Raw genomic sequence first — 24,892 nt, forward strand, 5'->3', positions numbered from 1 at the left:
CCTCCTCTCTCTGTTTTTGGGGGAGGAAGGCAGGGTGGTAATGAGCGGAGCTAGAAACCTCTGCGAAAAAGGGGCTGAAGGCATTGGAGACATCCTCAGGGGCCACAAGGACGTCATTTGCGACCGTCAAGCCAAAAACTGGTGAGTGGAGCATAGTGCCAGACAGCCGGCGCAGGCTACCCCAGACAACAGAAGAAGGAGTAAAACTGTTGAAGGTGCTTGTGAAAGCAGCCCAGCTGGCTTTCTTGCTTTCTTTAATAATTCGATGACACTGTGCACGTAATCATTTATAATTGATACAATTTGCCACTGTAGGGTGGCATTTAAAGGTGCGTAAAGCACGTCGACGAGCACGTAAAGCGTCTCTACATGCTGTGGTTCACCAGGGGACCGGTACGCGACATGGAGAAGAAGTAGTGTGAGGGATGGAATATTCAGCAGCAGTGAGAATGACTTCCGTGAGGTGTGCGACCTGACTATCGCAGCTTGTGAAGGTTTGATCCTAAAAGGTCGCCCTGGAAGAGAAGAGCCCCCAGTCTGCTTTGGAGATGTTCCAACTAGTTGAGCACTGAGAGGGGGTATTATGCAGGAGATGGATAACATACGGGAAGTGGTCGCTCGAATATGTATCAGAAAGTGCATACCACTCAAAACGGCATGCAAGTTGGGTAGTACATATAGAGAGGTCTAAATGGGAATAGGTGTGAGATGTGTCCAAAAGAAAAGAAGGGGCGCCAGTGTTGAGGCAGACAAGATTGACCTGGTTGAAAAGGTCTGCTAACAGGGAGCCCCTTGGGCAGGATGCTGGAGAGCCCCAAAGGGGATGGCGGGCATTGAAGTCTCCAGTTAACAAAAATGGTGCAGGGAGCTGTGCAATAATTTGCATCATGTCTGCCCTGGTAACGGCAGTCGACGATGGAGTGTAAACGGTACAAATGGAAAATGTAGAAGTGGGGAGAGTAATTCGAACAGCAACTGCCTGCAGGCCGGTGTGCAATGTGATGGGATCGTAGTAAATATCATCCCGGACCAGCAACATAACCCCTCCATGAGCCGGAATACCTGCCACAGGGGGTAGGTCAAAACGCACAGAGGTGTAGTGTGCCAAGGCAATTTGATCGCATGGGCGTAGCTTCATTTCCTGGAGGGCTACGACGAGCGGATGATGCAAGCAGAGCAGCAACTTTAAGTCCTCTCGGTTGGAATGAATGCTGCGAATATTCCAGTGAATAAGTACCATCGTGAGAAGAAAAAGAAAAAGAAGATGCAAGAAGGGGTCACCTTGAAGGCCGCTGAGGGCCTTCGAGCGAGCACTGCCACCGCTATCAGTAGGCGGACAGTCGTCGTCCATTGGTTCTATAGATTCATCGGCCATCTTGTTAAGATGGCCAGGAGGGGGAGCTTCCTCCGCCGGTGGACGGCCAGATGTTCGGCTACCAGCGGTGCGGCCAGGCGAATCGGATGACGGCATGGGGCGGCAACTGCTGGGTGGCGCAGGAGAAGAAATGCGCCGTGGCGGAAAAGGAGAACTGTGCTTCCTATGAGCCTTCTTGGAAGGCCGTTTAGTGGAAGTACTGGTCGATGGCTGGGAGTTAGAGGTACGTAGGAAGTCTGCACGGGACGGTTTCTTCTTGAAGGCCCGTGCATCTGACTTCTGGGTCTTCGTCTTGGCAGAAGCTGATGAAGGTGCTTGTGTCTGAGGGGTGATGGGAGGAAGAGGAGACGTTGACCGGGCGATCTTAGCACTGGCCGAACGGACGACCGTAGTGCCGAAGGTCAGGTCACATGTCTGCATCGCCACCTCCCTGGTAGTCCGAGGAGAGGCGAGGACAGTACTGTATTTCCCCACTGGGAGCAGCGTGGGCTTCCTACTAGCAAATAGCTTGCGAGCAGCCGAGGTGGACACTTTCTCTTTGACCCGAATTTCCTGCATACAGCGTTCTTCCTTGTAGATGGGACAGTCGCGCGAGGACGCTGCATGGTCACCCTCACAGTTCACACAGCGAGGAGACGGAGGTAGACAGTCACCCTCGTGGGCACCCCGCCACAAGTGACACATTTAGCTGCATTGGAACAAGACTGGCGAGTGTGATTAAAACGCTGACACTGGTAGCAGCGCGTAGGTGTCGGGACATAGGGGCAAACAGAAATAACCTCGTAGCCCACTTTGATGCGCGACGGCAGCTGAACACAATCAAAGGTCAAGAAAAGTGTCCGGGTCAGTACAAGGTCATTGTTGACCTTTTTCATGACCCTATGGACAGCCGTCACACCCTGCTCAGTGAGGAAAGACTGAATCTCCTCGTCAGTCAATCCATCGAGTGATCTAGTATATACCACACCACGAGACGAATTCAAAGTGCGCTGAACCTCCACCCGGACAGGGAACGTGTACAGGAGTGTGGCCCAAAGCAGTTTTTGTGCCTGAAAGGCGCTCTCAGTTTCTAGTAACAAGGTACCGTTACGCAACCTGGTACAAGACTTGACAGATCCGGCTATGGCATCCACGCCCTTCTGGATAACGAAAGGGTTGACAGAGGAAAAATCCTTTCTGTCCTCAGATCGAGAAACTACGAGGAACTGTGGGGCAGGCGGTAGTACTTTTGTCACTGGTGGCTGGTCAAGTTTCCGTGTTTGGGCAGAAGTCGAGAGACAAGGAGAGAAATCCATTGCGGAGGAATCCCCCATGATTACCAGCGTCTCCGATGGCGCGCTCCTTCCTTGTGGGGACCCTCTCAGAGGGCACTCCCGCCTTAGGTGAATGTTTACACCTCAGGTCACACCTCCCGAGAAACGGACGGAGGGACCAATCGGCATGGTCGGAAGGTGTCAGCTCAGGCAATCACCCCTCCCTGGGCCGGGCCTTAGGGGGTACGTGCGTGCCTTACTTGTCTACCCAGGGCAGGGAATTGCGCGTTACCCCATCACCGGCTATGCGTGCGAATGCGTGGGTCGGCCTTCAGGCATGCACAGGGAGGAAGGAAGAAGAGGAAAAAGAAGGGAGAGAGGGAGAGAAAGGACAGACTGTCTCAAAAGCCGAGGCAGAGACCAGAGAAGGCAAGGAGAAGATGACAAGGAGAAGAAGGCAAGGGGAAAGAGTAAGTAAGACAGTGAGATGGAGAAGGACAAAGAAAGGAACCAACCAAAGGAAGGAAGAAACCAGAAGAAATGAAAAACCAAAAATGACCGCAAATATAGGTCGTGGAACCGTCCATCTCCAGATGCAGGCGCCAACTACCCCCTTGAGGGGGAGGGACTCCTTTTAGTCGCCTCTTACGACAGGCAGGAATACCTCGGGCCTATTCTAACCCCGGACCCGCAGGGGGGGGCTGTTATATACGTGATAACTTGAGAATTTTATGTTGCATCTCACCATCTTGTGCACTATTTCGAATTATTAACCAACATATCATTAACTCAGTATTTTGTAGATCTGCTCCCGAGAAACGGACGGAGGGACCAATCGGCATGGTCGGAAGGTGTCAGCTCAGGCAATCACCCCTCCCTGGGCCGGGCCTTAGGGGGTACGTGCGTGCCTTACTTGTCTACCCAGGGCAGGGAATTGCGCGTTACCCCATCACCGGCTATGCGTGCGAATGCGTGGGTCGGCCTTCAGGCATGCACAGGGAGGAAGGAAGAAGAGGAAAAAGAAGGGAGAGAGGGAGAGAAAGGACAGACTGTCTCAAAAGCCGAGGCAGAGACCAGAGAAGGCAAGGAGAAGATGACAAGGAGAAGAAGGCAAGGGGAAAGAGTAAGTAAGACAGTGAGATGGAGAAGGACAAAGAAAGGAACCAACCAAAGGAAGGAAGAAACCAGAAGAAATGAAAAACCAAAAATGACCGCAAATATAGGTCGTGGAACCGTCCATCTCCAGATGCAGGCGCCAACTACCCCCTTGAGGGGGAGGGACTCCTTTTAGTCGCCTCTTACGACAGGCAGGAATACCTCGGGCCTATTCTAACCCCGGACCCGCAGGGGGGGGCTGTTATATACGTGATAACTTGAGAATTTTATGTTGCATCTCACCATCTTGTGCACTATTTCGAATTATTAACCAACATATCATTAACTCAGTATTTTGTAGATCAGCAGATAGAATTCTATTACTATGTATGTTACAAATCATTCAAACGTGTACGAACCGATTTGGATCCACAGCCTCTGCTTGCATCACAAGTTGTGAGACAACTGCAGCTGGTTCAAAGCCCTTCCCAACTTTGTGAATAAGTGCTGTGGTAGAGCTTGTTTTGAAGAGACCAAGAGCACGTCGTTTTAAACCTTGCGAAAGACAAGCTTCTACTGCTCCTGAAAATAAATATTGCAATTAAAGATACATTATCAGAAAAAGATATTTATCAACAGCTATATTAATAAATATTGTCAAATGCATGTGACCTTGATGAAAATAATTCTACCATTACATAATTATCAAACTTTACAGCAGCATGAACAATAAATTATAATAAAGACAAACGTGTTAATCAGATGTACAATTTCGTAGTTACTGGATACGCGCAACATTAAGTGTCTGCGAATGTCACATTCACTGCACAGAGCAATGAGCTGTTGAGATTATGCCTGCTACAACGTCTGAGGAATTACCCACAATTTTTAAAAAGTTTACCCAAAGAATATACTGCAATTCTGGCTACAATCAACAAAGTGTGTGTTATATTTATCACAGAACTGCTAATGTATTTACAATTCATCATTCATGAGTGGTGTATTCAAAAAAATCTGAAAACTGCAAATGGAGACACACGCTCTGCATCCGGTCAGTGTTTCCTCACCCCACAGTACCGCAAGAAAACTAGCAAGGTGGACAAGCTGATAAGATCTCAGGAAAGAGTACAATGACCACAAGACAGTAAACTAACACAGATGTTAAAAAGCAAGCAATAAAAAGGTGGGAAGAGCAGGAGCCAGGCCAGCTATCAGCCCCGTGGGTCTCAGCAGGCAATGGGGCATCCGTCCAATCTCTCAAGTGGCCAATGATGCTAATGTTCCCTACCTGATAGAGATGAGTACAAACCACCTTCATAGGTAAAATTAAAATCAGATACATTGTCATCCACTAGCACTAGAGGTGCCTTAAGCTAGCCAAATTGGGACAGTCCAGTAAGTTGTGGGCCATCATCAGATGGGTACCATGTCAATGGTAGGGTGGATCCTCACATTGTACAACATGGCCATTTGTTAGCCAAGTGTGGCCAATGCAAAGTCTACACAACGGTAGAGTACTGCTGACAAGCTTGACAGGAAGACTGCCACATGATCATAGGCTCCTTTTTTGGGTACAGTTCACTCGGTGAAACCAGGGCACACCAATCTGTGTTACAAGCCTAGAACAAGTGACACCATAGAGTCTAACGAAGGTTTGGTTCTGTTACCCCATCCACAAAGTTAGTATCTGGTAACCAGCTTGTCCAACTGGTCAGCATGTTTGTTCCCTGGGATCCCTACGTGACCTGAGGTCCAGACAAAGACAATCAACATCTGAGCTTGATGGAGGTTAGAAAGGAGATCCTGGATACTCAAATGCAATGCTATTGAGGGTAGCATTGGTTGATAGCCTGAAGATTACTCACGTAGTCACTGACAGTTATTAACATCTTGCAAATGCGAGAACAAATGTAATCGAGAGCTCAAGCAAGGACCATCCACTTTGCAGTGAATACACTGCACTTGTGTGGTGGGGAGCATAGTTCACTGCACCTTTCATGCCATAGAACCATTAGTATATATCACTTCCAGACCTGGAAATGGATCAAGGACAGCTAGGAGCAGGTGGCAAAAAAAACTATGGGGTCAAAATAGTGTTTCAGGCCAAAGGATAGGTCAAGATAGATCAGTGGGTGGAGTACACTCCATGGGCGTATGCGCGATTGCTCCCTGACAGGTGACAGTGCACCATATCCAAACTGTGATCAATTCCACCACACTGAGTAATTGGTCATCAAGGTAGAGGTCTGGTTGTGAATGGGCAGTACGAGGGTGACAGAAGAGCATGAAATGCCTTAGTGGTGGAAAACCAGAAGCCAAGGTGAGAGCCCACAACTGTGTCATTCATATGATATGCTGCAGCCGGTGTTCAGCAATACCCACAGTGGAGGAGCAATAATAAATGCAAAAATCATCAGCATACAGGAAGTAAAACACTGCAGACCCTACAGCTGCAGCTAGACTATTGATAGCCACTACAAAAAGGGGCACACTGAATACAGTTTGGTGTGGGGGGGAGGGGGGGGGGGGGGGGAGGGTACACTGTTGGAAGCAACCACCTGAACCCAGAAAGTATGGTATGGTAAACAGTTTCAGAGAATAATCTGAAGCGGACCCCAGATACCTTATTCATGGAGTGTAATAAGGATGTGATGACACTATATGATGTCTTAAAGCCTTTTGCAAGTCAAAGAAGATAGCGATAAGGTGTTGATGCTGGGCAAGAGCCAACTGGATAGCAGACTCCAGGCTGACCAAATTGTCAGCAGTACAACAGTCCTGGTGAAAACTGCCCTGGGACAGAGCCAAATGATCCCAAAACTCAAGGTAGCAACACAGCCACCCGCTCATCATACATTCAAGTAACTTGCAGTGAAAATTAGTGAGACTAATTGGGTAATAGCTGTCATCTCATTGAGTGGTTCCCCAGTTTCAGTATCAGGACAATCTTGCTTTCTTGCCACTGAGATGGGAACACAAGCTTGCTGCAGATACAGTTAAAAATAGCACAGACATGATGTTGGCAATCAACTAATAAGTGTTTGAGCATCTGGCTGTGGAAGTCGTCTGGCTCTGGAGCTGTGTCAAGGCAAAAGGCTCGGGCACTGATGAATTCCCACTCACTGAATGAAGCATTATGTAGCTCCACGTGATGTGTAGAGAATGCATTTGCACTACTGCCTTTTTAACGGTACGAAAGGCAAGCTGATAATTCTCAGACACTGTGGCTTAAACGTAACGCAGAGCTAAATGTTCGGCAACAGCATTAGGATCAGTATAGACCACACCATTCAGGGAGACACTAGGTATACCTGTAGGGAGCTGGTGTCCAGAGGTGTCAAACCTTTGCTCAAAGCTACAAAGGCAGGGTACACAGTCCGATGGTAGTAACACACTGTTTCCAGCATTCTTGCTTCTGTCATTTTATTATGTAGCAGACATGAGCACGGAGCCATTTAAAGGCTATTAGGTGCTCTGTCAATAGATGTCACTTATGGTTTTCGAGAACCACAAATTGCTACAGCGATTTCTGAGGTCCACCAAGGTATGGTCTTCCACCGAGGGGGTTCCCAAGGAATAGGGATCAACAAGTCTGCTGCCGATACAATGGCTGCTGTTGTGATCTTGACATTTATTTAATACCTTCATGTGGAGGGGTGCTAAGGATAACGGCAGAGGCAAAGGCAAAGGTACTCCAGCCAGCACTGTTAAGTGCCCATTTGAGTGGACATCCAAGTGAGAGATGCAGAGGGAGGGACAGGACGATCTAAAAGTGGTTAGTGTCACCCAAGTCATCATGGATTCTTCAATGGATGGACGGGAGGAGACCATGGCTGCAAATGAAAGATCAATTTTTTTAGGGCACAAAAACGGTAAAGGAATTTGAAAGCAAGTTTACATCAAGCCTAATCAACAGAAGAAAAGAGAGCTAAAAACAAAAACTTCCTCTTGGAGAAAGATCCAGAAAATATGCTGCACAAACTGTGGATGTCCCTACCACAGATTAAATGGCCTCTGTCATATTGCTACAACAGATAAGTAGTAAAATGAGATCAACAGTCTGTGTGTTGTTCACTAAAACAGCCGATATGCTGGTATGACAGTGGCAGTCGGCAGCTTCTGCAGAGAGACTCTCAACTGGGCTAGAGTAAAGGCACCAGTGGCCAAACATAATATGGCATAAGATGGATGGATGTGCAGATGAATAAATGAAACACTCTTAGTCTAGTTTCAAATGGACAAGGGATTGGTGAGAAGGATGGCCTGATCCACTCCCCAGGAAGTATCGCTTAGGACATGTAGGACACATCCAGGAACCAGGTAAAGCATGCAGCTAGGTGAGACACATGGGAGGACCACAAAGTTTCCTGTCAAGCATGAGCCCCAAGAATTTCTTAGTTTCAGTGAATGGAAGGGCAACAGGCCCGAGATGTAAAGATGATGGAAGAAACTCATTGTGCTGCCATAAATTCATACAAACAGTTTTATCAGTGGAAAAGTGAAAACCACTGTCAATGCTCTAGAAGTAAAGACAATTGAGACATTGTTGAAAACACTGCTCAGGGAGACAAGTCCATGGAGTACCACAATAGCTCCCAAAGTTGTTGACGAAAAGGGAGCCAGAGATAACTTGCAGGAGACAGTCCACAACAGGGTAAATGGCTATAGCAAAGAGGATGACACTCAGGGCGGAGCCTTGAGGCACCCTGTTCTGCTGGGTAGACGTGTCCACAAGGCTGAACCCACAAGTACTTGGAATACTTTTTTTTTTTAATTACTAAAGGAAATGGGGCAGGCAGCCTTGGAAGCTGCAAGTGTATAGGGGACAGAGGATACCAGTCCTTCAGCAGGCAACATAGGCTTTTTCCAAATCAAAAAACACGACCACAGTCTGGTATATCCACAGAAAACAATTCATAACATGGGCTGTCAAAGTGATGAGATAGTCAACAGCAGAACGGTGTGCATGAAATCCACATTGTGCGGTGGTTAGTAGATAACACAACTGTAACCACCTAATCAGCTGGCCATGAATCATACGTTCCACCACCTGACAAACACAGATGGTAAGAGAAATGGGGCAGTAGTTAGAAGGAAGATGTTTGTCCTTACTGGGCTTATGGATGGATATGACAGTGGCTTCATGCTAGCAGTGGGAAACGTGCTATCTATCCACGTGCAATTATACGTACGGTGGAGAAAGTGCTTGCCCGCAAGAGACAGGTGCTGCAACATCTGAATGTGCGCAAGATCAGGTTGAGGTGAGAGCATGGCCAACCTACCTCAAGATAAAGGTGGCATTGTAAAATTCATAAGGGTATCACCCGAGACTACTCATTTCGGGGACAAAGATGGGAGTGATAGTGGGTGGAGCCCAAAATCTGCACAAAATAGTGGCCCAAGGTGTTAGAGATAGCAAATGGGTTCACAATGGCATCATCTGCTACAGTCAGGCCAGAAATCTGAGAATGAAAATTTGTCCCAGAGTCACAATGGAGGTTGCCCCAAACAATAGAAGAGGGAGTGAAACTGTTAAAACAATTTGTAAAGAAAATACAGAGAGCTGCTTTGTTGTCCTGAAGAATGCCATGAGACTGTGCAGACACCTTCCTATAATGAATACAGTACGCCACTGTAGGATGACAGTTAAAAATGCAGATAGCACATTTTCACAGGTGAATCATGTTGTGACACAGCTCAGTCTACGAGGGGACTGAGACACAGTGTGGTAAAGAAGTAGTGCGAGGTATGGGACATTCTGCAGTGCAAGAATAACATTCATAAGATACTCTATGTGGTCATCACAACTGGGGAAATGTTTGGCGAAGGTCACTAGGAAGGAGAAATCCTCTATTTGGCCTCAAAAAGCTGCCAACTGGGTTTACATGCAGTTGGGGTAGGAGTCAGCAGATGAACAGCACACGGGAAATGGTCATTTGAGTATGTGTCAGAGAGAACAGACCACTCAAGATGATAGGCAAGCTGGGCAGTGCAGAACGAGAGGCCCAAATGGGAATAGGTGTGCATGGAGTCTGGAATGAATGTGAGTGATCCAATGTTGAACACAGAAGAGGTTCAGTTGACTAAAAAGGTCAGCCAAAAGGAACCTCTCAGAAAGGCTCTTGAAGAGGGATGGTGGGTATTAAAGTAGCCAAGCAGCAAAAAAGATGTGAGGGAGCTGACTATTAACACAGAGTATGTCTGCCCCGGTGACAGTGAATGGCAAATGAATGTAGACACTACAAAGAGAAAAGGTGAAACGAGAAAGGAAAATAGGGACTGCAACAGCTTGCAGCCAGGTGTTTCAATGACATGGTATGGCTTTGAACATCATCCTGAAGGAGCAGCACAACTCTCCTATTGAAAAGATTGCTGTCCTCTGAGGGGGGAATGGCAAAGCAGACCACAAGGAAGTGTGAGAGGTCAAAGCAGTCAAGAGGATGTAATGAGGTTTCCTGGATGCAGAAAACAATTGGACACCGAAATTCGAAGAGCAGCCATAATTCCTGCTTTTTGGATCTAATTCCAAGAACCTTCCACTGGAGACGAATCATAATGGGGAAAGGGGAGGAGGAATCAAAGGGCAGTCACCCCAGCAGCTGCCAAGTGCCAGCTGTCAAAGACTTACTGCTACATGGTGTAGAGGGTGTAGGAACCTGATCCATGAAATCTACAGAGGTGTCAGCATTCTCCCTGGGTCAGCCTGCAGATTTCAGGATAAAAAAGTGGTAGGCAGTGTACACCAATGAAATGGAGGTCCGCCAAATGCAGGTATCATGCACTGACACCAGTGAAGAGGATACTCAAGTCGGGGAAGGAAAAGACCTTTTGCCTTTGTGCGATTTCTTAGAGCCTGTAAGGTTGGCAGATGAAGACGCAGACATATGTTGGCTACTGTGATGTAAAAAGTCTTTGCAAGAGTGTTCCTTTTTCTTCTTCACAGCCTGCTAATGGCGTAGCAGATGATTTCACCGCCAGAGGTGAAAATTTGGCGGGATGTTGCGCAGCTGTAGAAGAAGGAGACAGGAATGCTACCATGATACTAGGCGATGTTACAACTGCAGTAATGAATTGAAAGTCACAAGCCTGTGTGACCAGTTCCCTCGTGGAGCCAGTTACAACAAGAATGGTACTATAAGTGTCAGATGCTAAAATGCAGGGGTTTTGACTAGCCAACAACTTGCAAGCAACAGGGTAGGGTACTTTTTCCTTCACCCAAATCTCCTGGATGGCCTGATCATCACGATACATGGGGCATTCATGGGATGAGGTGGCATGGTCACCATTATAACTGATACAGCGGGGAGGAAGGAGGCAAGCAATCGCCCTCATGACCATCTCTATCACAAGTAACACATTTAGCCACATTTTGACAGTATATGCAAGTGTGGTTATAATGTTGACACTGGTAGCAGCATATCAGGTTTGAAATATACGGTTGCACCACAATGACTTCACAGCCTGCCTTAATCTTCAATGCAAGCACTACTCAATCAAATGTGAGAAAAAGAGTGCACGTAGGCAATTAGTTTGCATCAACCTTTTTCAATACCCAATGGACTAAAATGATGCCCTGGTCATAGAAATAATATTGGATTTTCTCTTGGGTCAGACCATCAGGCAGCCAAGTGTACACAATACCACATGAAGAATTCAGTGTACGATGGATCTCTACACGAACAGGATAGCCATGGACGAACAAAGCCGTAATCAGTTGTTGAGCTTGAAAATCACAATTGGTCTCAAGAAGCAAAGTCCCATTACATAAGCAAGAGTAGGATTTCAAAGGCCTGAAATTGCATCAACACCTTTCTGAGTAATAAACAGATTAACTGTAGCAAAACATTGACCCCTTCGATACATGACACCACAAGGAACCAAAATGCAGATGGGAGAGTCATCGAATCTTTAGCCTCAATCCATTTAAGTTTAGTAGATGTGGCCTGAGATGATGAAGACTGGCTCATTGTGAAAAAAATCCCCCACAATTTCCTACGCCTCCGATGGTGCACTCCTAACTGGGGGCCTCCTCAGAGGGGGCTACTCTATCTAAATGATTGTTCACACCTCATGTCACACCCCCCAGAGCTTCAGACAAAGGGACCAATTGGAAATTGGGAAGGTAGCAGCTCAGGCAATCACCCCTCCCTGGGGCTGGGGCAGGTGCAAACCCAACCTACAACCCGGGGCTGGGAAATACATGTTATCCAGTCACTTGTTATGCGTCAAGCACATGGGTCAGCCTTCAGGAGCACACAGGAAGGAAGAAGGAACAAAGATAGATCTCAAATGCTGAAGCGGAGGAAGGGGAGGAGATGGAAAATGAAGGAAGAAGGAAAAAACAGACAAGGGACTTGTCAGATGCCAGGCTACCAAAATTTCAGAATGCATTCTGGAAAATGCCCAAGACATTTTCCCCAAGGGAAGGGAAAAGAATAGCTAGAAGATAGATATGCACCACAGAAAGGGAAGAGGTGCTGCAAAGGCTGGGGACCCGTGATAGCCAAGCAGGAATTCACCAATGAGTACTGAGACCCCAGGATGGGGAGGTGGGTGGGGGGGAGGGAGCTTAATGGCTGAATATGATTCATATGCCACACTGAAGTGTGTGGGGGCATTGGTATTCAAGAGACAATGATCAAGTCCTTTGAGTGAAGTTTCTACAGCTTTACCATGGCCGGTGGTGGTAGTGCCACCCCAAGAAGGGTTGAGGGCATTGAAGTTACTCAAAATGAGGAAGAATGGGGGAGGCTGAGAAATCAGTGTAGACATGTTCCGGAATACTTCACCACTGAGTGGGAGATACACATTATGACCGTGAAATCCAGAGACATCATCACATAAACAGACACAACCTCCAAAGTTGTAAGAAGTGGTACATGTTCACTGTGGACAAATTCCAGAAGACATGCGCAAACTCTGGCCATTATACTGTCATCGCCAGCTCAATTCTTAATATAGACTGAATTGCCACAGAGGATAGGGGCATGGAAAGCTAGGAACCAAGTTCCCTTGAGGGCACTACAGAAAGCAGAGGAAACACACAAAAGATGTCAAAGCTCAACCAGGTGGCAGAAAAATTTGCTGCAGCTCCACTGGAAGATCATTCTATCAGTATCCTGTGAGGGCATGAAGGGACCAAGGAGGCAGGTCATACTCCATGGTCACTTGCCGCCACTGGTTGTGAGGATACAGCATTGGTACACATCAATACACACAGTAGAATCCTGGGTGAGAGCTTACCCTTTCTGATGCGATATGGCAGAGGAGGGTGTTGCTTCTCCAGATGGAGTTGGTGATAATATCCCTAGTGGTTAGGGAGACAATGCTCCCAAAGCAGGTGTGGAGAAAATGATACGAGATTCCCAACAACCAGAGGAGCAAATGGAGTCAAGCAGCATGAGGGCCCAAATAGAAGCCACACAGGGAGAGGATACTGTCACTAGAGACAATGACATTGTCACAGTCATAGAAAAAGTCATCATCATACATACAAGATGTAAACAATCACACATATTCTTAGCCTCCTGATACACGAGTCAGTCAAGAGTATTTTATTCTTAGATTTTCTTTACTCTCTGGAAGACTGTGCAGTCTCGTGAACAGGAGGAATGGTTCTCTCTCCAGCTGACAAAAATGGGGCTACAATCCCTACACATTGGGCTGGCATTATAATCTGAAGACATCCTCAAATTTCGAGCATCTGAAGCACCTCATGGAAAGGGGAACAAGGTGTCACATCACTTCGATATACCACCACCTTGCCCTTTTAAGGCAACAAGTCTTCTTGCAAGGCCAAGATGAAGGTCCCAGTATCAACCCAATAGTCACTTGGCCCCAGATGGACACAATGGGCAAAACATCCATCCCATCACTCCAAACTGGCACATAACTCCTCACTGGTCAGTAAAAGTAGGTAGCAGTGGAAGATGATACCCTGTCACCCAGTTTGTCACAGGTGAGCAACATCTGTAAGAGCAGGGGATGCCATTTTAATCACAGCTGAACCACTTTTCACTCTTGAGATCAATGCTACTTCCTCAAATCTGTCCTCAAGTTATTCAATAAAGAATAATGGCTTCGTGACCAGAAAGGAATCCCCATTGGTCCTCAAGCAAACTAAGTATTGTGGGGAGTATTCTCTCCTTGTTTCTTAGTGCTACATTCCTCCCACATCATAGCCAGGGAAAAAAACAATGTGGCGCCACACCTCTCCAAATTGTAGTAATCATTTCCTTCAGAAGAGACTGTTGGGGCTGTGCGACCATCAGGGGAAGAAACTTTGAGCTGCTTTATTTGTCAGCCATCTGCCTCGGTGGCACCCACTCCAAACGATGGCTCTCCCCATGGGCAAGACACAGCCACAGCAGTGGCTACCTGGCTGGATAACTGTTGCGCTGAGTCCCTCTGGCCCTGCCATGATGAGCATTTAAAGTGCAGGTTTCAATAATATGATCCTTGCATGGTCAGGGGGCTACTACTGTGAAGGTACTCTATGACCAGCCCCCCCCCCCCCCCAAACACACACACACACACACACACACACACACACACACACAAAGAGAAAAAAAGTAATGGAAGGATAGACCTGCAGCACAGTAAGGGAAGTAATGCTGCAAGGACAGGGGCCCCATGTCAGCTAAACATGAACTCACGAAAGAGATACAAAACCCACTAGGGGATATGATTTAATTGATCGTGATATCCTGTTGCAGAAGCCAAATAATTGTGGAATGGAATTCGTGGTCTATCAAACAAATGCATCCGTTATTTCCTCGGCGTTTGCCAACAAATCACCCACATAAAATACAAAGCTGCAGAAACACACAAAATTTGCAATTTATATGGTAATGTAAAAGTCAGAAATGGAGTCCCTCAAGAGTCAGTTCTTGGGCCCAGCCCTTCATACCTAATGTTAATGACATAGCAGAATAAAATAACTAATGGGACCACAGTTCTTTTTGCAGATGATATCAATATCCTCGTTAGACCATGTGATGAAATAGCTGTTACAATACAAAATTAAATGCAGTGATTCAGAATTAACAAGCTTATTATAAAGTCTTAAAAATCCTTTTCATCATTTTCCTAACTGCACAGAAACACTTGTTTTTTCACACTGTCACAAAAACTGTCTCAGCATTATAGCATTATGTGAGAATTTTTAGATACATATATTCAGGAAAACCTGAAATGTCAGATACACCTGAATAACCTAACAGAATGCTAAATACACTCTCATATGTTAATGAATCCTCACACAAAACTCCAGCCATGCAACAGTGGTAACTACATACCACGACAGAAATCAATCACTACTAATGTGTGGAATTACTATTTTGAAAAACTTCATAATTAGCAGAAAAAAACATTTAGGCTAGAAAACAAGCTTGTCAGAATAATAAAATAAGCTAAATACTTTTTAAAAAATCTCAATTTTCTACCCCAACCTTGTTTATATGTACATGCGCATCTAGATACATACTTACTTAACAATCTTTCCCTTTTTCCTGGCATTTATACTATATCTTCACAGGCAATGTTTGTGGTAGTGTGTGGCCAGATGCCTTTCCTCCTGCTACCCCCCCCCCCCCCCCCCACACACACACACACACTTCAAACATTTTTTGTAATAAGCATAAAGACACAGTTGTGAAACACACTGTCGAACTCCAAGAGAAACCACATGTTTCTTATATTCAGACATTTCACAAATGACAAATACAAAAAAGTTTTATTTAATATACACAACAGAGTTATAGAGAATTTATACCACAGGGTCCAAGTATTATGTTAAATGTCGAATTGGTGGCTAATGGAGTATTCTTTTATTTCAATTCTGGATATTTTCAATTTCCTGTCTGATGTCCATTGGCAACCTGCTCTAGACTTTGGCAGAACATACAATTCATTCTGCACCCTACATACACATGGACAGTCTATAAAGAAACTACTTTTACTTCTAATACCATAATTTTGTGTAGCACATTAAATCAAAAATTTGCACTTGTCATTGCGACAAAATTATTTATCCCTAAGGCCATTAGGAAGAATATGTACTGACACATAAGAGCAAAAATCCTTAGGAGGCTTACGTAAGAGGTTCCATTCTCAACTTTATACAATATTCTTATTGCATATTTGTGGAGAATAAATATTTTTTGATGTTAGCTCCAATATTCCATAATATTATGTCACAGAACACAGAAAATATGAGAAGTTTGCAAGCAATTCCACATGCAAGCCAAAACAACGATTCACAAGGGCAAAGGAGGCATGACTAAGCTTTATTAATGCCACATCATTTCCTTATCCATGTGGATGCCTAGAAAAGTACACACATGGAGCCTCACTCAAGTATATGTCCACTGATATCCACTTCCAGTCCCCACAGTAATTTTTGTTTGGACCTGCACAAGGTTTTAGAAAGATCAAGGGTTAAGTCTAAACGTGTTTGGGCCTTTTTCAACATACTTGTCTCATCAGACCCTACACTGTTTGTCGAGTCTGCCAATGTCCCACGTAAATAGTTTGTGTAAGCCAAGAATACAATTGAACTAAGCAGTGAATCTTGCTGGACACCATATGCAATGTTACCCCAATTGAATTTAGACTTATTCCCATCACATCATTGCCAAGATAAGACTCCATCCATGCAACGAGTAGTCTTACTGCCATACAATCATATTTACTGTTTCCTCACAGCACATTCGGTATGGTTACTGTTGTATCATTTTTTAATGCTACCCCGTTTCCTGTTAAAATTCCATCCATGCCCTGAAATTGTGACTTAAGTAAATCCAAGGCAAATATATCTGTACTTTTTCTAACGCAGAGTAGAAGTAAAACAGTTTAAAGGAAACAAATTTAAATTATGATTCCATTCATAATGTACTTAATGCTGACATTTCAGCCTTCAATGTTGGCAAAATAAAGTATGGTGGTGAGAAACGAAGTACGAGATTATTTAAAGCCCCTAACATCATTATTTTTCCCTCCTTAAACAATGTAATGATTGTAATTCCAACAAAGATGAAGAAGGTTTGTGTCATCTTTGTGGGAGCACTGCACTGAAACATTATCGCTGGCGGTTTACCAGGACTTCACAGAAAAACTATGATTGTTAGCCCGCATTATGACTTTGTGGAGTGAGGGCTTCTGACATGTATGTTCATTTCATTAATTAATAAAAATGTGCCAAATTGTACCTTTGTTATATGATTATTTGTTATCACCACCACTAATAAATTATAGCAGTACATCTTCATACGGTGCATTAGATTTTCATTTGTCGCAATCGTGTTGCCAACGGGACACGAAACAGAAAATTTCTAAGACTCTCACATTATGCTGCAGTTCAGTAACTTAAATTTATTGTTATCATTTTTAACAATTTTTTATTAGTGGAGTATGTGCTGTCATTATTTGTCATGTGCATAATCTACTCTACACTCTGCATACCACAGTGAATTGCAGGGCAGAGGTTATGTAACAACATCTAACCCAAATTCAACAGCACAATGATCTGAACATAATGTAAAACAAGTTAACTAGGACGCCCAAAGTACGAAATTATGCTACTCAGCTTTGAAACAGTTCTGCCTTAATCCTATAATGGAAATGTCGTGTGGCTAGGGCCTCCCGTCGGGTAGCTATAAATATGCGTGAATGTGAATTAACCCATTCCAAGACTGTGTGTACTATGAAGACAGAAAGAGTATACTTTTACTAGTAGTGGTGGAACAACTGAGCCAATGCCCAAGGAAATTCAAACACAAAATGAATTGAAATTATTTTCTGAAAGAGCAGTTTCCTGCACTGAGAGAAAATTCATTTGACAATGAGAGAAGTCGGCAAAAAGACGAATAAGAAAACAAAGAAAAAAAAGAGATGAGTTACGGGTTCACTTACAGAAACTTTTCTCTACAACATAAACATTTTTTCATCTAGGGCCTATCATACATTTCTGCATATTGCACTCTTATTGTCATAACAACGGTTGATAAATAGAAACTCTTCCTCAGTTTGACGTAGCACTTGTCTCACTCTCTGATACACCATGGCTGCAATTATTAATTCAAAATGCACAACAGAATATGAAGTAGCAGAACTGTAAACAAAATAACATTTCAAACAAGATCAAAGTATACTTCAAAGAAATGATGGTCTTGGATACAACATTGTGGCTTTAAAAAAAGCAGAAATCAAGAAACAGGCCTACCACATAGAGATGTTATTGAGCTGCTTTCTTCATGAACAAACTTGCGTGTTACAGCCTCTTCCATTATTTGTTTTACCTGAAAAAAATGAAGAGAGTATAAACATGACAACTTAATTACCAACAAGTACTGGCTCAGTTGAATTGTAAACGTATTAGCCCTACATAAAGAATAACAATTCTGTAAGCTCACACATACCTCCCTCTTTACATTCCATATTAGCCTTTCCTTGTGCTGCTTCCCTGAAATTAATAAAAAAAATGATCATAAACACACAAAATTTACTGTTATGCAAACAAAAAGTTTGACAACACACTTCTATAATTTGGTCTGTTTGTGTCATTTGTAGCACTTAACTTTCATTTGCATACTGGTCTACATAATTTTCTATTACAGAGCCTATCGATATAAAATAATGATACACACAATATACAAAATCAAACTATTATTTACTTTAAGCATTACATCTAACACTGTACTCATGAAACAGTGTATACATTTGTCTACAGGATATAGTGCTGTCATCTCACTGTCAGAAATTCACCAAATAAGTTTTAACACCTAACGCTGTTAGTGCTTGCGGGGTTTATAACAGGTGGCCAAGACTGACGGCGTTCCGCTTACCTGTTTCTATGGCTGTCATTTCTGCGATGAAACTTTTGAAGCCAAATACGAAAATCTTTTATTCGGTGAGACTATATAATCAGCACTTCACATCAAACACCTATTTTTTCACCACAGTTCAACAATTTACATCGCTGACAAACTTGTACTTCTTAAACACAATATAACATTTAATTACGGCATTTTTTACCGTCGTCCATTACTACAACGTCACTTTCTATCAACCGAAATACTGACTACTAATGTTCCGCTACAATTTTTGACAGATCGCTTCGGTCTTCCTCCCACTGTCAACTTGCATCAACAGGGGATGGATCGATGTCGAGTCACTCCCCGGACGAAGTCCCGTGTCGTTCTAGGTACCATGCCCACTGCATGTCAAATGTTCTACTCAACTCATGGTCTATTTGGTAACAGAACAGTTATGACGGTAACATTACACTGTCGTTGCGGGTTAGATTACCAGGGTAGAACACAAAATACCATAGTATTTTCGAATCTGAAGAAACTCTCTTTTTAATAGCCAGATCAGAACGGTGCTGTCCTTTTTTTCTTTTATCTATTGTAATGTTGTGTGATCTTTCTTCGTTTATTTTTATGTAGTTCCTCATTTGCCTCATCAGTCTCACGAGTGGTCTCTTTTACACACTGACATATCTGCGGGTTTGCCGCTGGATGACGTTGTGCAAATTTGAGTAAAGTCTACATTGTTCATGAGGAGTCACATTCCACCATATGACTACCTGTGTGCCTGTGCTCCATGTGCTACAAATTTCGGAATGTACTTTTGTTCCCGTTTTGCTAACAAAATCTTATATTGCACTATCATCTGATTTTGGATTGATATATGACATCACTTAAATCATTTTTCTTTCTATACAGAAACTGCCATCTTCAAGGCAATACCAGAAGTTAATTGTTCCACAACATACAAAGTTAAATCACTGATTTAATATGCAGGAGACTCGTCAAAACTGTAATTACACTTCAAATGTATTCCAGAAACAATATATAACAATAACATTAATAAAAAACATAATTAATACAGTAGTTTATTTTATATAAAACTGTTAAGCTCAGTGAACAAATCGCGTCAAGCATTTGCTTTCTTGTTCTACTTGAAATTCTCCCAGTTTAAAGAGTATTCCACGAAGTTTCGGGACAGCAGCCAGATAATGTCGACTTCTTGCTACTATGTTTTGGATGACAACAATTCAGCCATCTTCAGGTGATTGCTTTGTACTGAACACCTGTAGTTTTCTTTTTTTTTTTTTTACTTTATTGTTAGTTTAAAACCTGTACAACAGGCAGGCTGTCAGCAGCACTCTACGCTGCTCTTCAGCCATAGAATACACAGTGAGAAAAAACAGTAAGAATACACATAAGTTACAGAACGGTGGGCAATAAAACAGTAGACACATAAAGACAAACACGGAGCCATTCACACTCGACGATAATCCACGCTGCAAACTGGTGATACGACGCACAAACACTGAAGATGGCGATGGCACAGGTGAACGATGGAGTGCGACGGTGAACACTAAACACTAAACACGATGACACATACGAGACACTGATGGCGATGATCTCCGGCGCGCGAAAGTCAACGTAGCGTGTGCGATTCCGAGGACCTGCCAAGAGAGGAGAATGGGGGGTGGAAGAGGGAGAGGGGAGAGCAGAGATGCCATGGGCAGAGGAGATAGGGGGGAGGGAGGAAGGGGGAGGGGAAGCCCAGGGGAAGAGGGATGGAGGAAGGGGGATGGGGGGAAAAGGAGAGAGAAGGGAGGGAGGGTGCTTAAAGGAAAGGACACAGGAAGTGGGGGGGGAGGATCAAAGTTGATAGGAAGGGTAGATGGAGGGGAGGAGGACATCATCAGGGAGGGGGAGCTGGCGGAAGCCACCTTGGGAGAGGGTAAGGAGAGTGGAGAGATGGAGACCGGGTGGGACGTGGGAATACAGGTGCGGCAGTGGGCGGGGGTGGGAGAGGATGGGTGAGACAAGCGGATGAGGAGGATTGAGTTTGCGGGAGGTGTATAGGATCTGTATCCTTTCAAGGAAAAGGAGGAGGTGGGGGAAGGGGATGAGATCATACAGGATCCGCGTGGGGGAGGGGAGACGGATGCGATAGGCGAGGGGTAGAGCATGGCGTTCAAGGATTTGTAGGGATTTATAAAAGATAGGGGGAGCAGAGATCCAGGCTGGATGGGCGTAACAAAGGATAGGGCGGATGAGGGATTTATAGGTGTGGAGGATGGTGGAGAGGTCCAGACCCCACGTACGGCCGGAAAGGAGCTTGAGGAGACGGAGTCGGGAGTGTGCCTTGGCTTGGATTGTCTGTAGATGGGGAGTCCAGGAGAGGCGACGGTCGAGGGTGACGCCAATGTATTTAAGGGTGGGAGTGAGGGCGGTAGGACGGCCATAGACGATGAGATAGAAATCAAGGAGGCGGAAGGAAGGCGTGGTTTTGCCTACAATGATCGCCTGGGTTACACCTGTAGTTCACATCGCTACCTTTATACCAAAAATTAGAGCGAAGACGCATGTGCAAAGACAGTACGCTACAAGAGAGATCTCGCGTCGCTTTTCGCACCGTCTTTGTATATTGCTCCATCTATGGAGCGCGTGCGCATGTGTAACCTGATAACACAGTCTAACATAACAGTCGCGACACTCAGCGCTGTAAAAGTTGTTGCCGTTTGACAGATGGAGCGACACTAGCGCTCCAAGCGGCAGGTAAGGTGAACGCCAGACACGTCGTAAGCATAATGTTTGTTTGCATCGATTTCCTGCGTAATTTCCGAATTATTCGAATTATTTTCTTGCCTCCAAGAGTTTGCGTAGTATCAGAAGGCATATATGTTTCTAAAAATGATTCTAAAATATGCGCAAGTGTGGACAAAAACCATGAATAGAGTGGCAAGCTACAACACATTCGTGAAGAAACACTTGTGACATTGGACAGAATTTCAGCTTACCACGTTGATATCAAAAGAATATAAACACAAGAGCTGACAAGTGCGAGAATTATCGCACAATCAGCTTAACAGCTCATGCATCGAAGCTGCTTACAAGAATAATATACAGAAGAATGGAAAAGAAAATTGAGAATGCGCTAGGTGACGATCAGTTTGGCTTTAGGAAAGGTAAAGGGACGAGAGAGGCAATTCTGACGTTACGGCTAATAATGGAAGCAAGGTTAAAGAAAAATCAAGACACTTTCATAGGATTTGTCGACCTGGAAAAAGCGTTCGACAATATAAAATGGTGCAAGCTGTTCGAGGTTCTGAACAAAGTAGGGGTAAGCTACAGGGAGAGACGGGTCATATACAATATGTACAACAACCAAGAAGGGTGTAAGACAAGGCTGTAGCCTTTCGCCCCTAGTCTTCAGTCTGTACATCGAGGAAGCAATGATGGAAGTAAAAGAAAGGTTCAGGAGTGGAATAAAAATACAAGGTGAAAGGATATCAATGATACGATTCGCTGATGACATTGCTATCCTGAGTGAAAGTGAAGAAGAATTAAATGATCTGCTGAACGGAATGAACAGTCTAATGAGTACACAGTATGGTTTGAGAGTAAATCGGAGAAAGACGAAGGTAATGATAAGTAGTAAAAATGAGAACAGCGAGAAACTTAACATCAGGATTGATGGTCACGAAGTCAATGAAGTTAAGGAATTCTGCTACCTAGGCAGTAAAATAACCAATGACGGACGGAGCAAGGAGGACTTCAAAAGCAGACTCGCTATGGCAAAAAAGGCATTTCTGGCCAAGAGAAGTCTACTAATATCAAATACCAGTCTTAATTTGAGGAAGAAATTTCTGAGGATGTACGTCTGGAGTACAGCATTGTATGGTAGTGAAACATGGACTGTGGGAAAACCGGAACAGATGGGAATCGAAGCATTTGAGATGTGGTGCTATAGACGAATGTCGAAAATTAGGTGGACTGATAAGGTAAGGAATGAGGAGGTTCTACGCAGAATCGGAGAGGAAAGGAATATGTGGAAAATACTGATAAGGAGAAGGGACAGGATGATAGGACATCTGCTAAGACATGAGGGAATGACTTCCATGGTACTAGAGGGAGCTGTAGAGGGCAAAAACTGTAGAGGAAGACAGAAATTGGAATACGTCAAGCAAATAATTGAGAACGTAGGTTGCAGGAAAGGGATTTGTGGTGGGCCGCATCAAACCAGTCAGTAGACTGATGACCAAAAAAAAAAAGAAAAAGAAAAAGAAAAAAAACACATAGATTCACATGTAAGAAGCACAGACATGTACCTCTACATGCAAAAGCTATCGACAGCTCGTTTATCGTTCTGTAGGCTTACTGTGTTTGTCATTGTCGCCTGTTGCCACAAGTACGACCTTCATTTTTATATTATTCCAAGTGGGACAAACAACTGCCAAATAGTGGGAGACATATGCTGAAAACATTATAATGAGCTGATCACATTACATTTCACGAAAAACCAAAAATTTGAATAATTTTCAAACTATCTGTCTGTAGGCACTTTTCTTGTTCCATAATAGTTTCGCTTCTGCACATTCTGACACTTCACACGCTTTTGTAAGACACAAACAGCTACACTTAATTTAAGCACTTCATCGTCAAAGAAGATCTGTGTTGATGATTCACACAAATCTGGCACTGATACATGGAGAGTCGAACTGGCTGCTTCTGTGTCATAGGACTGTTTTAGAGCTTTAGATTGACTGTTCGAATCTTTGTGGGAGTTTCTTCTTCATCGTCAGTTGATGGGGCCTATTTGGAACGTCAAACAGTGTGGGTACTGCATTCCGAACGAGTTTGTTATTGTCTGCGTTCATGAACTGGTTTTGTTCCAAATGTAGCGAACAAAACCTAGTATTATTATACAGGTAAAGTGGGTCTCTCTTCGTAAGGCCTTCTCATCTGCTATTAACTAGCCATTTTCTGCTCCTAAAACGAAACATTCATCATTTATACACATACAGTTTGCAAGTGAATCCTGACGATACAGTTTAGTAACATGATGGTATATACCTCCCAGGATCCTAAGGAAACCTAAAAAAAGACAGCTGTGGTGTCTTCTTCCTGTTGTTGCTGCAATTTATTGCGCTACAAACGCTCCCGATGGTAAAAACCATTGTATAAATCAAAATAAACCATCATTATTCGCTTTCTCGATCGCACCGAACTCACAGTTCAACCTACCGGCCACTTGGGGCGCTGCTGGCGCTGTAGGCAACAAAATAGAGGCGAAGTATCACGACTGTTATGTTAGACTGTGGAAGTGATTCTAGTCACACCATTTATATGGGCTCCCAAAACTGGATTTCGTAAACCGATTTCTCAGTACTGCTTCTGGGTTTTCATTGATCTTCCTCTCGAGGAAGATCAATGCTATGGTCAAGACTCTTTTTTTGTGGTCTTCCATTAGGATTTTGGGAACCCATCTGACACAAAATTTGTGGTACCCAAGCTTCTCTGCCAAAGTTTCATGCACCAAACTCCGTGTAATTTGAAGAAAATATTGCGAAGGTTCCATAATCATGTAACGACGATTTTCAAGAATTTAGTAGTTGATTTTAATAAGCAGTTCGTTAGGAACAAGGCTTGCCCTCCCATTGCGTTCCTCATCGTAAACACCGGTATGATTTCAAATGGGCGAATCATTCCCTCACCCGGCTTTCACTCATTATTCCTTCCAACAAAAACTTAACCACAGAACGCACCTCATAAGACTGAAACTTTCGGCTACAGCGCTTATTTTAACAAATCGCTAAAAGCAAAGTAACATAGTCACAGATGAAACGCTACTACCGCTGGATGGTTGGTTGGTTGATTTGGGGGAGGGGACCAAACAACCACTGGATGCATACTCAGTGTAGCAAAGATAGATCATAGATGTTTATTGTCTATGTTAGCAACATTATGGCACCAAGGCGGCGGCTGTGGCCCCACCCACCACCGTTACAAACCAAAACCTCTGTTACCTTCTGGATGGATCTCGAAATATGCATTACAACTACTTTTTTGAAATATTGGTAGAATGGAGACTGATGATAGTTCCCCATATCTTCTCTTGAACCTTTTTTGACAGATTTTATCTCTGCACTCTTTAGGGCATCTGGACAATGGCCTTCTTGAAGTATTTATTAATTATTGAGCAAAGGTAGTAAGATATATTCTGGCAACTGATTTAACTATTCCATAGGTATGCCATCCCACCACAGAGATTTTTTGGTTTTTAGTTGTAATCAGGACCCACTCTATGGGGGAGCAACCCAGTCATTTGTTCAGGGCGCCAAAATTTAAGGGTGCCATTTTGGTTGGAA

The 24,892-nt window shown here is 44.0% G+C and overlaps 1 protein-coding gene across 1 annotated transcript in view; it reads right to left on the bottom strand.

The window, feature by feature from the left end:
• The window catches only part of LOC124544810 (small G protein signaling modulator 1-like), a 308,561-nt gene extending 289,693 nt beyond the window's left edge, over positions 1 to 18,868 (bottom strand). The window contains exons 1-4 of the mRNA XM_047123500.1: positions 18,567 to 18,868; positions 18,141 to 18,184; positions 17,945 to 18,020; positions 4,143 to 4,305 (exon numbers count right to left, since the gene is read on the bottom strand). Of these exons, the coding sequence (XP_046979456.1) occupies positions 4,143 to 4,305; positions 17,945 to 18,020; positions 18,141 to 18,184; positions 18,567 to 18,585 (302 nt within the window). The 5' untranslated portion in view covers positions 18,586 to 18,868. The remainder of the gene's footprint in view (positions 1 to 4,142; positions 4,306 to 17,944; positions 18,021 to 18,140; positions 18,185 to 18,566) is intronic.
• Between the last annotated feature and the right edge of the window lie 6,024 nt (positions 18,869 to 24,892).

This window comes from Schistocerca americana, chromosome 8, assembly GCF_021461395.2.
Source record: "Schistocerca americana isolate TAMUIC-IGC-003095 chromosome 8, iqSchAmer2.1, whole genome shotgun sequence".
In the NCBI taxonomy this organism is placed as follows: Eukaryota; Metazoa; Arthropoda; class Insecta; order Orthoptera; family Acrididae; genus Schistocerca; species Schistocerca americana.